Genomic DNA, 14,927 nt, shown 5'->3' on the forward strand with positions numbered 1-14,927 from the left:
CGGTGTAGTGGTCTCCCCTCGGTAGATATTGAAACGGCCCGGTGTAGTGGTCTCCCCTCGGTAGATATTGAAACGGCCCGGTGTAGTGGTCTCCCCTCGGTAGATATTGAAACGTCACTTGAAAATGATATTTAAGGGTGCCTGTCTGAGATATTACTGTGAATCTAGCTGGTCTCCCGGCAGTTGTATAATATTTAAATAGAAATTGGATTGTTTAGGGAATGGTTCTTTGTTAATGTGCTTTACGGAGATCAGAAAATGTTAATTCATGATGATTTTGATTATTTTAGTAACACACTTTCTTTTCTCTTTTCAGATAAATACAGACCCCCAGACACGCCATTAGAGGTGAGTTCCACATCAGGATGTTGTCATGAGGCCAGATTGAGGCATCGTGTTCCACTGGTTTCATAGCGCTGAAACAAGTTTGTGTTTACGAGGAAGCACTGTTGATGTGCCAGGGTGGTCATTTTTCAGAGCCTGGTATTTTGCTCTTCAGTGGTGTTGGTGTGTTCTGTTTCTGTTCTCTACAGCTGAGACCTGGGGCCTCATGCATCAATCTTACGCCAGAATTTTGTTGGAAACTAATGTATGTGGAAATCCTATGATTTGCGTGCTCACAAAATTGGGGAGTTCTGAGTGGGAAAGTCCTAGATGGGGACACTGACATGTCACTGTGGGAGGGCTGCAGTAAGTGATCATTTGCCATTAGATTAATCATGACAGTTCAAATTCACATTCAAGAAACATCAATACAGACATAAAATCAAAAGTGAATTGGTCAAGCCCAGTTCATGTCATGTGGGCTTAGGACCTAGCTGTTATTTTCGCTACAGAACAAGTGTCTGCAGTTGCATACCAGAGTGGGGTTGTGGGGCTCTGCAGTTTGGCGGCTGTCTGTATGGTTTTGAGTGAGGGCTTATTGGGTCGTGGCTGTACAGTAACCGTTTAAAATAAATAGTAGCCTCGAGAATTTGACCATGAAAGTGTATAACATTTCAGAAGTGTAATAAAAGTTCAATGACTCTTGGAAAGACCTTGTTTCAAAATGATTGTTCAATTTTAGTGAAATGCATTTTTCGCTTAGTGCTGTGTAACTATAACCTTTCTTTTGAGTAGACCTATTGGCTGGTTTATTCGATTTGTGGTGAATAAGAGTACCTATTTTATGTTCATTTTCATTCTGTTAGAATTTTAAATAAGTAATTTCTGAAATGTATTGTCAATTTTGTCAAATTACTAATTGTTAGCCAACATGTGTGATAATGCTGTAGCTCATTCATAAACACAAAGAACCTCTTGGTCGTTAAATTTAGCATCTTTAAATCTATTGGCATATTGTAGCCTAGAAGTGTATGATAAAATATGCAATGTCAAATGTGTTAATTTATGCACATGGGGGCTATTGTTCGTCTTGTTTTCAAACTCTATGGATATGACCATTGGAAGCCCATCGTTTTACTACCTGTTAGTCAGGTTTTTGGATCAGGTGTTGCAGGAAACAGTTTGTGCATTCCTGTGGGTTATTCATGTTTCTGTTGATAAGACTTTTCATGTGTTTCAGTTGACATTCCTCGACCAGCTTTTCCGAAGTAGCATGGTATTTCTCCAACTCAACCGCTAGGCTCTGCATACAGTACGCATAGGTTGAACTTTGCATAGAAATACGCACACTTTCCCGTCAAGTTCAACATTGCCAACCTTTGCGTCGCCTCATGGTTTAGGCACATTTGTGTGTACGCACGGTTGATACGTGGGGGCCTGGTGAAGGAAGGAGACGTCCCAATGACATCCGCTTCGTAGACCTACAGGATGGGCCACTCTGTAGAGTCTTTAATGGGGTACTGGCAAAACTATGATGTGGAGCCCAGGAGGTATTTCTGTCACCAATTAAATAATAAACGAGATTCTGGAGGGGGAAAAACATTTCTGGTCAGAGTTGTAATGATTCTGATTGGTACAGGTTAGGGAAGGTGTGGAAACAGACCCTCTGTGTTCTGTCAGAGGGGCAGAGCTCCTATTTAAAGACATGGAAGCTTTAGAAAGTCTCCCAACAGGCACAGATGGAGCGAAGCAGGGAACATGCTTACATCACAAACTGTGAACGCACGCATGTGCACGGAGGCACGCGCATGTTTGTTTTTCTGTCGCTCGATAATTTTTCTCCCTTTTTTTGCTATCCATAAACCTTATCCCACCCATAAATTTAAACTTAATAACCTAACCAGTATGCCTAAATGTAACAACCCTAAACCTAACTCCTAATGCCTAAATAAAAAAAAAACCTTAACCCCATTTGTAGGTTATACCCTTAACCCTTAACCCCTAACCCCTAACCCTTAACCCTTAACCCCTAACCCCTAACCCCTAACCCCTAACCCTTAACCCCTAACCCTTAACCCCTAACCCCTAACCCTTAACCCCTAACCCTTAACCCCTAACCCTTAACCCCTAACCCTTAAGAAGGAGCTACTTTCTTATTTGAGTCGGCTTAAAAAAAACAAGCTGTATGGTTTTACTGTATTCATTGGAACTTCTGGCCTCTAGCTACATTAAAACCAGGATCACACATTTATTTTAAATGTTTTTTGAAGGCCTTTCTGTTGTGTGATGTTGGCATGACTGTCAGGAAGGGAGATCTGACACGCAAGCTTTTGTAATACAATGCAAGCCTACATACACACACACACACACACACACACCCCAGCCTAACCAGTCAGTCTGCTGGCGAACATCTGTTTGAACATGACGTGTGCTGATCTGTCTTTGAGATTGAAAGGGAGAGCCAGTCTCTCCGTCTTTACATTGACCTCCGACTGTGTACTCAGTTCCAACACGTCTGTAGTGTAACTACTCTGTGCTGTCTGACCACTGTTTACCCAGAGATCACATTTTACTCTCCATCAGGTTATTTTTCTGTGGGCGATGGCACGATCAAATGTCTTCTCCTCATATCGATTCTGATAATTACAAATCCTTGTGTGGTTTTGTTGTTTGAGCTGCCAGTAGACGGTCTGCATCTAGGCTCCAATGGTTTCCCCCATGTCATCTTCTCCATCTTCAACAGCAGATTGGTTTTTAGCACAGTCAGTCATGGTATCAAATTACAATGCATAAAGAAAAAAAAAATATCAAATACATTACAAAAAGTTGTGGTCCCGTAATTTTTTCCAGAGCTATATATTGTGACGTCAACATTTCTGTGTCTATTTGTATATCAAGCAGTATCGTGTGACTAAGATGGTCTTCAGCCTAGCCTTATACTGTGAGAAAATCATACTGTGAGATGCCTGGTGATTTCACCCGAGCCTTCTTGACCATCTTTGGAGAACATCTGTGCGAGACCTCATCCCCAGACTACTGCACAAATGTGTCTAAACAACCTCCATTCCAAGCATTCCTTGTTGTTGTGAAATTGGTCTTAAGACTTCTTTAATGCCACTTCAATTCAAGACTTATATTTACTTGCTGATACCGGCAAATACCCTAAAAAAATATATATTTGTGTTAATATTACTCTAATCACTCTGTGGTATATTACACTCTGACTCTTCATAATAATAATATGATGATGATGATTATAATAAAAGCCAGAGTGTAGAATATACCACAGACCGAGCATGATTAGAGAGTCTTAACCCAGTCAGTCTCATTTGGAGAGATTAGTGTGATAATGATGCAGCATTTTAACCCTGACAGAATGACTGAACATCAGGCCGGTTCTGCCCTCTGATGGGGCGCTGGGCCGGTTCTGCCCTCTGATGGGGCGCTGGGCCGGTTCTGCCCTCTGATGGGGCGCTGGGCCGGTTCTGCCCTCTGATGGGGCGCTGGGCCGGTTCTGACCTTAATTCCTTTGCAGCAGTCCACGAGTGGAGTCACATGGAGAGTCATTAACTGTTTTGGGAATTTTTACCTTTTTGAGGGGATTCATCACCTCAACCCTTTTCAATTGTTTATTTCCTTGTGTGGATTTTCTCTATGGAGAAGTCTGCACTCTGTAATTGTGTGTTCAGACCCACAGATCCCTGTATATTGCACTGCCTTTATCGAAGGCCCATTGTGAACAGGATATAATTGGGGATGTATTCATGACTTGATTTGTTTGTCCCGCTGATCATGTGACTTCCTACTCTATAAATAATCCATGAAATCTGAATGATTTTCTGCGTGTCCTTGGTATAATATTACCAACTCTTTCTTTGGTCGTGTTTCCCTATTGGTTCACAGTGCTTGGACCCCTATTCATTTAAAAGTGCTAGAAATATTTTTGTGATCTACAGTATTTATTTCTAGCAGACAGACGCTTTTATCTGAAATCTGGGGATCTGGCCTACATAATGCAGTGTTGACGAAGATGATGATAATGATGATGATGCTGTTCTAAATCTTCGCTGACTATAGTTATGGAGGTGTTAGTAGGCCTGTGTGAATAAAGCCAGTAGTATCTCCTCTTTTTGTTTTGTTTTTCTATGATTGTTTTGTCACTGTGTAGATCTATATAACCTTGTAATCCTCTCCTCGGTCAGGGCAGAGTAGATTCAGGAAAACCATCAGCGCCTTGATTCGTTTTTGGTTTTATATTTAGTAAGATTGGATTATGTATCTGTTGCACAACTGGGGTTGAATCAGCATTTCTTTACAGATGGGGGGGGGGGGGGGGGGGGGGTGTTAGCGCTGGAGATGTCCGGAGAAGTGACTGCTTTAAATGTTAAATCTAAGACTTTGGCTTTATATGAAGCATGTCTGTGGGAGGGAGGTGTGGCTTGGTCCGGGAGGTTTATGAATTATTAAAGACCTTCCCTAGATTGGGCCCTATCACTGACCGTGGGACGGGCACTGAGACCCGCCCGTGGGACGGGCACTGAGACCCGCCCGTGGGACGGGCACTGAGACCCGCCCGTGGGACGGGCACTCTCTTTGTGGCTGATGGAGGTTTAGCTTTTTGGCTTCAGAGAATCAGACAATCAGCATTTGATTGCAGCAGTACGTAGAGATGCTCCGTCACATATAGTTCCGCTTCAGAGTCCAGGAAATCTGTCCCACTGTCCGCTGGCTGAAGTTAGCAGTTTGTCCCTGCTGGACTAAACATTCATCAATGTTGTTCCCTCTCTGAACTCTCAAACTGCTGAGGTGACATTGGCAGCTGTTCTCATCCTGCCTGGGCTGCCTTATGGAACCCACCCTTTGTGCCCGCTCTGCTGCTTGGTTCAGGAGGGATGTTCCTGTGTTATGCTGTGCCTCCAGATTATCTGCCCAGTACTCTGTTTTGGTACAGGCTGGGCTATAGGACAGTCAGATTATCTGCCCAGTACTCTGTTTTGGTACAGGCTGGGCTATAGGACAGTCAGATTATCTGCCCAGTACTCTGTTTTGGTACAGGCTGGGCTATAGGACAGTCAGATTATCTGCCCAGTACTCTGTTTTGGTACAGGCTGGGCTATAGGACAGTCAGATTATCTGCCCAGTACTCTGTTTTGGTACAGGCTGGGCTATAGGACAGTCAGATTATCTGCCCAGTACTCTGTTTTGGTACAGGCTGGGCTATAGGACAGTCAGATTATCTGCCCAGTACTCTGTTTTGGGACATGCTAATATGTATGGAGATTCATGGAGTTGGTGCAGCTCTGCTTTGGTGAGCTAGAGGAAAAAAAAGCTGAATTTGTCAATGACCATCGTAGTTTCCAGTTACCAAAATGTAGAGGTAGTTTGGTGCAGAGGCTTGGCTGGTGTCAGTCCTCCAGTGAGGGTGCTGATATCGACATGGCTCTGGGGTTTGATATCGACATGGCTCTGGGGTTTGATATCCACATGGCTCTGGGGTTTGATATCCACATGGCTCTGGGGTTTGATATCCACATGGCTCTGGGGTTTGATATCCACATGGCTCTGGGGTTTGATATCCACATGGCTCTGGGGTTTGATATCCACATGGCTCTGGGGTTTGATATCCACATGGCTCTGGGGTTTGATATCCACATGGCTCTGGGGTTTGATATCCACATGGCTCTGGGGTTTGATATCCACATGGCTCTGGGGTTTGGAGAAAGGTGACGTTCTCACTGGGAGTCGGCACACAGGAAGGAGCTGCAACAGACATGTTCTTGTAGCGCTATAAAATATCTGACCACTTCTGGGTCTGATTGATACTAATGACCAGGCTTTGGCCTTCTGGTTGAGCTGGATGGACATTCTCAGGTGTTGGTCTGTGTAGAAACAGGACATTTCCCCAGTGTCTGTCTACCCTCGATCAAATACTACTGGAGGATGTCTGAGACTAGGCACCAATTAAAACATGTCTCACACCGAGCCATGGCGTCCTCTTTGTTTAGCATTCCCCATGTTGCTAACGCCCATGTAATGCTGCCATAATGCCCCAACCGGAGCAGTGGGTGGAGGGAGAGGCAGGTCTGTGGGGAGGGAGAGGCAGGTCTGTGGGGAGGGAGAGGCAGGTCTGTGGGGAGGGAGAGGCAGGTCTGTGGGGAGGGAGAGGCAGGTCTGTGGGGAGGGAGAGGCAGGTCTGTGGGGAGGGAGAGGCAGGTCTGTGGGGAGGGAGAGGCAGGTCTGTGGGGAGGGAGAGGCAGGTCTGTGGGGAGTGTATGGGGTCACTCTATTGAACTAAAGTAAAAAAACGATGTAACGGACTGTTGATGTTTTGGCCAGGTTGTCATTGTAAACGAGAATTAGTTCCTAACTGACTTTCTTGGTTAAAGGTCAAATAAAAAATTCAAACTCTCAGGTAAACGTTTTGTTGTTAATGAGTGAACGTTCCTGAATAAACTCAGTGAAAACAAGGGAACAGTAAACATCACTTTCTTCCCCTGGTGCATGTAGTGTGTGTTTAGGGGGCGTTCATGTCTTGGTGGAACTCTGCTGTATTTAGGACCTCATCATAGGCCACTGTGCTGCACTTCATGATGTGAATGAGGAGACGTGGCTTCCCGGGGTCTGGTGTCTCCTGAGCTGTATACTGTTCTCTCCCCCTTCCCCCATCCTTTGTACTTCCTTTTGCATGCCTTTTCCTGAGTCACAATTCTTAGTTAGGACGATTCTGAGGGTCTGTGGCTGTCCCCACCCAATTTATTTCTGCACATTAGGTGAAAAAATTCTACATAAAATTATTCACCTATCCCAGCTATCCTATTTTCTTGTTTTTGGCAAAAAGTAAACACCCAGAGAGCCTCTGTATTGCACATTGTGGCCCCCACATGAAATGGTTCATTCCTGTCTCCAAACCAGGCACGAACAGTACTTGCTAGTAGTGAATTGCGAGTGGGCAGTGCCAGTGCAGCGTCAAGGATGTCTCCGCTAACTAAAGAAAAATCTGGTTTCCCAAAATGAAAAGAGAGGAGAGGGAAAAGAAAGGGTGACACTATGTTACCCAATTTTTCTCAAGGGGGGGTGGGTCTAGCCTGTGAGTGGTGGAAATTTAAATTTGAGTCCATATTGAAATCGGCTTTTTGTACCCCTACCGTTAGTCACTTAATACCTGTTTACATTTACATATTTCGTTCCTGTTAGCCAACATTTCATCAATGCAGGCAAAAATTTAGCAAACTTGATCCTAAATCAGTTGTCCCTGCCCCTGCATAGTGCCCAGCCCAACAGATGCAGCTTCAGGCTCATCCGCCCTGTCTGTCCATCCCCATCCCCCTGAACCAGTCCTACTCCCTGTCTGTCCATCCCCATACCCCTGAACCAGCCCCACTCCCTGTCTGTCCATCCCCATAACCCTGAACCAGTCCTACTCCCTGTCTGTCCATCCCCATAACCCTGAACCAGTCCTACTCCCTGTCTGTCCATCCCCATACCCCTGAACCAGTTCTACTCCCTGTCTGCCCATCCCCCTGGTGTGATTTATTTTCATGCGGCCCAAAATCCCTGTCGGTACCCCTGTTGAGGGCTGTTGAAAGTCAGATCTGAGGATGGATGCAAAAATATTTTATAATGTTTAGATACAGTTAACCATAGTCAGTATGATTAACAAGTAAAAGGAGTCTGGAAGCACCCATGACTGATCAGATTGGCTACCAAGAAGTTAACTTGACAGAGTTCCAGGTGTTTACGACCAATTCTGGTCAAACTACAATGGCGTCCTAACCACTCAGCTAATACAAGTAATGAATAAATATCTGTGAGTGGTCACTTTCCATACAAGCTAAAATTGTTTGTAGCCTTAGCTGGTGTCGTAGATACAACCAGTGGGTAGGACCAATATTAACATTCAGATCCCCTGCCAGGGAGATTGGGTATTCCCTACCATGTCAGACTAAATGTGTAACTTTGAAACCCGTAGCCATCAGTGTTTTTTCCCCAATTTCATTTCAGAAACCATAAAAGCAAAGGATTAATTCATTGCCACAAATCACTGTGTGCTAGATTGCAATTCTACTAGCCTGCTAGCTAAGTATTTTACATTTGCACTGAATGACTCAGCCAGTGGCCTTCAACACATAGCTAGCTTGCAGTAGCTAGCCTGTTTTAGCCACAACTAAACCAATATTTAGTAAATTAGTCCTACATAATCAGTCAGCAAACAATGTCATGCACTCATCTCAGCCTGCAAGCTAGCCAGCCATGTAGAGTTATCATTGTGGCCAGCTAACTGTCCTAGCCAACAAGTTAGCCTACTAAAACAGCAGTTTACCAGAACCTAACAACTCTAGACCAAGTAGGAACCCACAGAACACTAAAACAACTTTGAGGAAACCCATTAGTCTCATACATTTTTGTCAACTTTATCTGCTTTATAACCCCCCCCTAGTGGCACCAGGATCAAGTAGCAACCGGAGTGCTTTTTGACTGCATCTTCTCCGTCATGGGGTGTTTTCTGTAACCTCTGGTAGCCCTGCCCTGACCCATCTATCCACCACGTGCCTCCGTCGGCTGGCTCCTGTGCCGTCCGCCCTGCCTGGTGCCCAGAGAGACAGATTAGGTTACATAATACTGAGACGACATGTAGTGGATTCGCAGTCATGCCCACAGATGTATGAAAACAAAAACACGATACCAGGACAATGGTGACAATACCTACACCTGGATCTTTTGAGGGGAAATAAAAGCATAAAAGCCTGTGTTTTGAGGCCCACCACAATTAGCATTTGCATAATATGGGAACACAATTTCGGTCAAGTATCTGACAGGAAATTGTACCACGTCCCCTATGATAAATGTGTTGCCACAAATCTTATTCATCTAGATAAAACTATCTTCGTGTAAAAATAGTTTAAAATCCAAAAGAACCCATTTCCTGCAGCGTTCTGCTTCCCTCAGTTGGGTGCCACCCTTTCAGTTGTCCTTGGAGATGATGGTGGACTGTACTGTCACACTACCGCTCCACATAGGGGGTTTTTCCTAGCCACTGAAATCCAACACTACTGTTTTTTGCTCCTTGGGGTTTAAGGCCGGGTGTCTCTGTAAAAGCACTTTGTGACAACTGCTGATGTAAAAAGGGCTTTCTAAATAAATTTGATTGCCTTTGACATGACCTTTTAATACTGACTAGCCAGCTCCATATATGACCTTTAACCCATCTGGACTGATAGGAGTTAACTCTCTTCGGGAGATTAGGGTTGAACCAACCTGTTTGTTTTCTATAATGTCTAAAGATAGTTCTTAGGTGTGTCTTCATTCTCTACAGCCTGTCTGCCTGTGGACTGAGCAACATAACCAATTCTGGATCCCATCTGTGGTGTAATACTCAATGCAAATTATTCAAGTTGTAGAGCTGAATGTCTCTGATGTGATCCCGTCTACATGTTTCAAGCCAATAATTCCTAATATTTGGGTTCCTGGGTCTGTTTTCAGTCTCCACATTATGCTGGCTTTCTGTTTTTTTTTTAACCTGGTTTACACTTGGCTTTCTGCCTGGTCCCCTAACCTGGATTCTGCCTGTGTTTCCTCTGATTGTTTGCAAGGGTTATGTTGGCCATAACCTGCAGGATATCATATTTGGAATTATTCAGTTTTGCAAGGCATGTGGAGAGGGCAACTTGGCCCTCGTATTTATACAGACAAGCTGTTTGTGTTATCAGTTCACATGAGGTAAGAATTGTTAGGGGTTGAGGTCCGGTGGGAATGTCTGGTCAACTAAAAGAACCATTGACTGACTGAATCCCCTAATGGACAGACTGATTGGCTGTTTGGGTTCGGGAACAATACTGTCATGGTTTATGCCAGAGGTCATGCAGCAGGAATTTGTCCCTTTGATGATTGAAGATGTGCTCATATTCAAGATCGGGCCTAGGATGTTCAACCCTAAAATGTGTCTCTGTGTGTGAGTGAATAACCTCGGTTTGGTTTTCTGCAGGTGATTGAGTCTCTGGGCATCATGATCTACAAGGCGTTGGATTATGGTCTGAAGGACTGCGAGGAGCGAGAGCTGAGCCCCCCACTGGAGCAGTTGATCGACTTGATGACTAACATGGCAGAAAATGAGAGGGACAGCGACCCCTGTCCTGATGAAGGTTATGAGGCCATCGAGGAGGAAGATGAGGGAGAGGAAGGCCCTAACATTGCCTGTGACATCAAAGGATTCAGAGAAATCATCAAGGTAAGGAAGTCTCCATTATCTATTCTATGGTTACAGGTCACATTACTACGGTAAAGATTTGCGTTACTGCGGTAACCGGGTCGCGTTACCATTCCACCGGTCTGTGTTAGACATTCCTGAGTTGGGCAGGACACAGAGCAGGTGAGGACAAATATAATTAATCTGGTTTCACCTCTCATTGTGGATAATTTAGCATGACAAGGAAGCTTCCACACCTGTTTGTCAGAGCGCTGTACCAGAAGTGTCACAACCTCACAGAGCGTGATGATTGGTTGCTGGTTATCAACTGACGCAAGGCAGTGTCCCAAATGACACCCTGTTGTTAGTTAGTGCACTACTTTGACCAGAGACTTGGGGAACTGTGCTGTTTTGAAACACCTGTGTTTGTGTGGGCAGGGCTAACAATGGGGACAAACTCAAGGAGGTAAATTCCATTTTGGACCCTTTTTTGGATGACTGAAGTTGATAATATTGACAAATGATATTTGTTACAAGATTTGCATAGCAGATACAATTATTTGTGGTTTAAACATCTGAAATCTTTGTCATTTCAAGGTGATGTGTTCCACTTTCCAGACAGGTACTCCCTAAGGTCTAGAGAATATGTCACACTGTGGGATTTGGAATGGATCAAGCGATTCCAGTCTGGTCCTCCATGTATTAATGAAATCTGAAAAAAATAAGTAATTGGGAATTAACTAAAAACATCTGACATTGGCACTGAAACAATTCCATACTATAAACAGCACTTGTTTGACCGAGTGCCATGTTCGTTACCCGGTAGACAACATTGTGAGTTTATATTCCTTCCAGGTCAGGGGTCGAGCCAGGAAGTGGTGCTCATGCATGTGTTTCGACTAACGGGGATATGAGTTTTTTTGTTACTCTGATTGAAAACATCATCCTCCCCTGTCGTTATGAAGTCTCGTGTTGCTCAGTTGGTAGCGCTTGCCAGGCCAGAGGTTGTGAGTTCAATTCCCATGGGGGCCCAGGTCCAAAATGTATGCACTTACTACTGTCACTCTGGATAAGGGTGCCTGCTAAATGACCGATGAAGTGGGCAATAAAATGAGGTTCTGCTTTTTAGTGTCTTTGTCTTTAATGTCCTTTTTCTCTGTAATGACGTTGTTCAACCTTGTTGTCCGTCCGGCCAATCAGCTGTGTAGCACCCACCTGCCGAGCCCCTCGGATGCCCCTAAGCACTACCAGGCAGTCTGCCGTGCGCTGTACGCCGAGACCAAGGAGCTACGCACCTTCCTGGAGAAGATCAGGAGCACCAAGGAGGTGAGGGCACATCCCTGATGCTGATGTCAGCGGACATGTTCACACGCCTAACCACTCACCGCTAGATCCATGCCTAACCACTCACCGCTAGATCCACGCCTAACCATTCACCGGTAGATCCACGCCTAACCACTCACCGGTAGATTCACGCCTAACCACTCACCGCTAGATCCACGCCTAACCACTCACCGCTAGATCCACGCCTAACCACTCACCGCTAGATCCACGGCTAACCACTCACCGCTAGATCCACGGCTAACCACTCACCGCTAGATCCACGGCTAACCACTCACCGCTAGATCCACGCCTAACCACTCACCGCTAGATTCACGCCTAACCACTCACCGCTAGATTCATGCCTAACCACTCACCGGTAGATTCATGCCTAACCACTCACCGGTAGATTCATGCCTAACCACTCACCGGTAGATTCATGCCTAACCACTCACCGGTAGATTCACGCCTAACCACTCACCGGTAGATTCACGCCTAACCACTCACCGCTATATCCACGCCTAACCACTCACCGGTAGATTCACGCCTAACCACTCACCGGTAGATTCACGCCTAACCACTCACCGGTAGATCCACGCCTAACCACTCACCGGTAGATCCACGCCTAACCACTCACCGGTAGATCCACGCCTAACCACTCACCGGTAGATCCACGCCTAACCACTCACCGGTAGATCCACGCCTAACCCCTCACCGGTAGATCCACGCCTAACCCCTCACCGCTAGATTCACGCCTAACCCCTCACCGCTAGATTCACGCCTAACCACTCACCGCTAGATTCACGCCTAACCACTCACCGCTAGATCCACGCCTAACCACTCACCGCTAGATCCACGCCTAACCACTCACCGCTAGATCCACGCCTAACCACTCACCGCTAGATCCACGCCTAACCACTCACCGCTAGATCCACGCCTAACCACTCACCGCTAGATCCACGCCTAACCACTCACCGCTAGATTCACGCCTAACCACTCACCGCTAGATTCACGCCTAACCACTCACCGCTAGATCCACGCCTAACCACTCACCGCTAGATCCACGCCTAACCACTCACCGCTAGATTCACGCCTAACCACTACCCGGTAGATTCACGCCTAACCACTCACCGCTAGATCCACGCCTAACCACTCACCGCTAGATCCACGCCTAACCACTCACCGCTAGATCCACGCCTAACCCCTCACCGCTAGATCCACGCCTAACCACTCACCGCTAGATTCACGCCTAACCACTACCCGGTAGATTCACGCCTAACCACTCACCGCTAGATTCACGCCTAACCACTCACCGCTAGATTCACGCCTAACCACTCACCGCTAGATTCACGCCTAACCACTCACCGGTAGATCCACCCCTAACCACTCACCGGTAGATTCACGCCTAACCACTCCCCGGTAGATCCACCCCTAACCACTCCCCGGTAGATCCACCCCTAACCACTCACCGGTAGATCCACGCCTAACCACTCACCGGTAGATCCACGCCTAACCACTCACCGGTAGATCCACGCCTAACCACTCACCGGTAGATCCACGCCTAACCACTCACCGCTAGATCCACGCCTAACCACTCACCGCTAGATCCACGCCTAACCACTCACCGCTAGATCCACGCCTAACCACTCACGGCTTATAGACGGATTTTGAAAACATTTCCAACCACAGCGGTTAATACATGGCTGTGGCCAATACAAGTTTACATTTTATTTGTATACAAACATTTTTTTACAAAAGAAGCCATATGTCACTTTCTTTGCAAACTTTGGGATCTATAAAGACAAACTTGACAGGAGAATGTGCGGTCATGCACGGTTTGGTCTAAGACTCTAGGCTCTAGGCTGGCCTACACTCAAACTGGAGAAATGAGCAATTGCACCTCTGATGGCAGACGGATGAAACCCGAGAAACGCTTAGAGATTGATAAAATAAATCGACATATTACCTCATACGTATTTGTGTATGTTTTAGATCAAGTACATTCAGCTGTTGGACAAGTAAAAAAATTCTTACATTTTTGACACTTGTCCTTCAGTCAAGTGTGTCAACACCTGATTTATGTCTCATGCTTGAAACCTCCAGCAGTCCCAGAAAAAACCCACTGTTCCCTCTTGCATTTTATTTATCGATTTTAGATCTCAGCTATAGCCTACATTGGTGGTAGATGTTATTTACATTATATATTATTTTATATAGTTTTTTAGGCCTAACTATATTGTGCATTTAGCTTTTAAGCTATCTGCATTTGCAAGGCTATGTATTTCGCTTTCTGCTGTTCTGGAAATTATTGATCATGTTGACAACTTAGAGGTCTCAAACTCATGTAGCAAATATGATAGAATTGGCATTAAAGGGTTTAATATTAATGTACAATGTATGTACGACACAAATCTCCGGGCAAATGTGGTTTATATATGGGTGAGGTTAATACTTTGGTTTGTATACATACAAAGCTATCAAATGAATGGTGCGGTTTATACACAGAGAATTACGGTAATGCTTTTTTACAATCAGTATCTATCTACCATCTGCTAAAGTGTGGCCTCCATCTTGACAAAACAGACTGAGTCAGAGCTGGGGTGTAGGACTGCTTAGCAACACATGGATTGAAGAGCTGAGAGCATACCAACTGAAAGATACAATGATAATAGAAGTGAAATTGGTTAAAGACACAGAGGGCGTGTCAGTGACTGGTTAAAGACACAGAGGGCGTGTCAGTGACTGGTTAAAGACACAGAGGGCGTGTCAGTGACTGGTTAAAGACACAGAGGGCGTGTCAGTGACTGGTTAAAGACACAGAGGGCGTGTCAGTGACTGGTTAAAGACACAGGGGGCGTGTCAGTGACTGGTTAAAGACACGGGGGGGGGGGGTGTCACTGACTGGTTACAGACGCAGGGGGGGGTGTCACTGACTGGTTAAAGACACAGGGGGAGGGGTGTCACTGACTGGTTACAGACGTGGGGGGGGTGTCACTGACTGGTTACAGACGCAGGGGGGCGTGTCAGTGACTGGTTACAGACACGGGGGGGGTGTCACTGACTGGTTAAAGACGCGGGGGGGGCGTGTCACTGACTGGTT

At 45.6% G+C, this 14,927-nt stretch overlaps 1 protein-coding gene across 6 annotated transcripts in view; it reads left to right on the top strand.

Moving 5' to 3' along the window:
• spire1a (spire-type actin nucleation factor 1a) overlaps positions 1–14,927 on the top strand; it is a 44,040-nt gene that overhangs the window by 5,326 nt on the left and 23,787 nt on the right. For all 6 annotated transcript variants that reach the window (XR_004576267.1, XR_004576268.1, XR_004576269.1 and 3 more), the window contains exons 2-4: positions 317–348; positions 10,307–10,549; positions 11,708–11,833. Coding sequence is in view for 3 of the 6 variants with exons in the window: in XM_034294769.1 (XP_034150660.1) it covers positions 317–348; positions 10,307–10,549; positions 11,708–11,833 (401 nt within the window). In the remaining 3 variants the exon portion in view is untranslated. The remainder of the gene's footprint in view (positions 1–316; positions 349–10,306; positions 10,550–11,707; positions 11,834–14,927) is intronic.

The sequence above is a fragment of the Esox lucius genome, chromosome 10 (genome assembly GCF_011004845.1).
Source record: "Esox lucius isolate fEsoLuc1 chromosome 10, fEsoLuc1.pri, whole genome shotgun sequence".
In the NCBI taxonomy this organism is placed as follows: domain Eukaryota; kingdom Metazoa; phylum Chordata; class Actinopteri; order Esociformes; family Esocidae; genus Esox; species Esox lucius.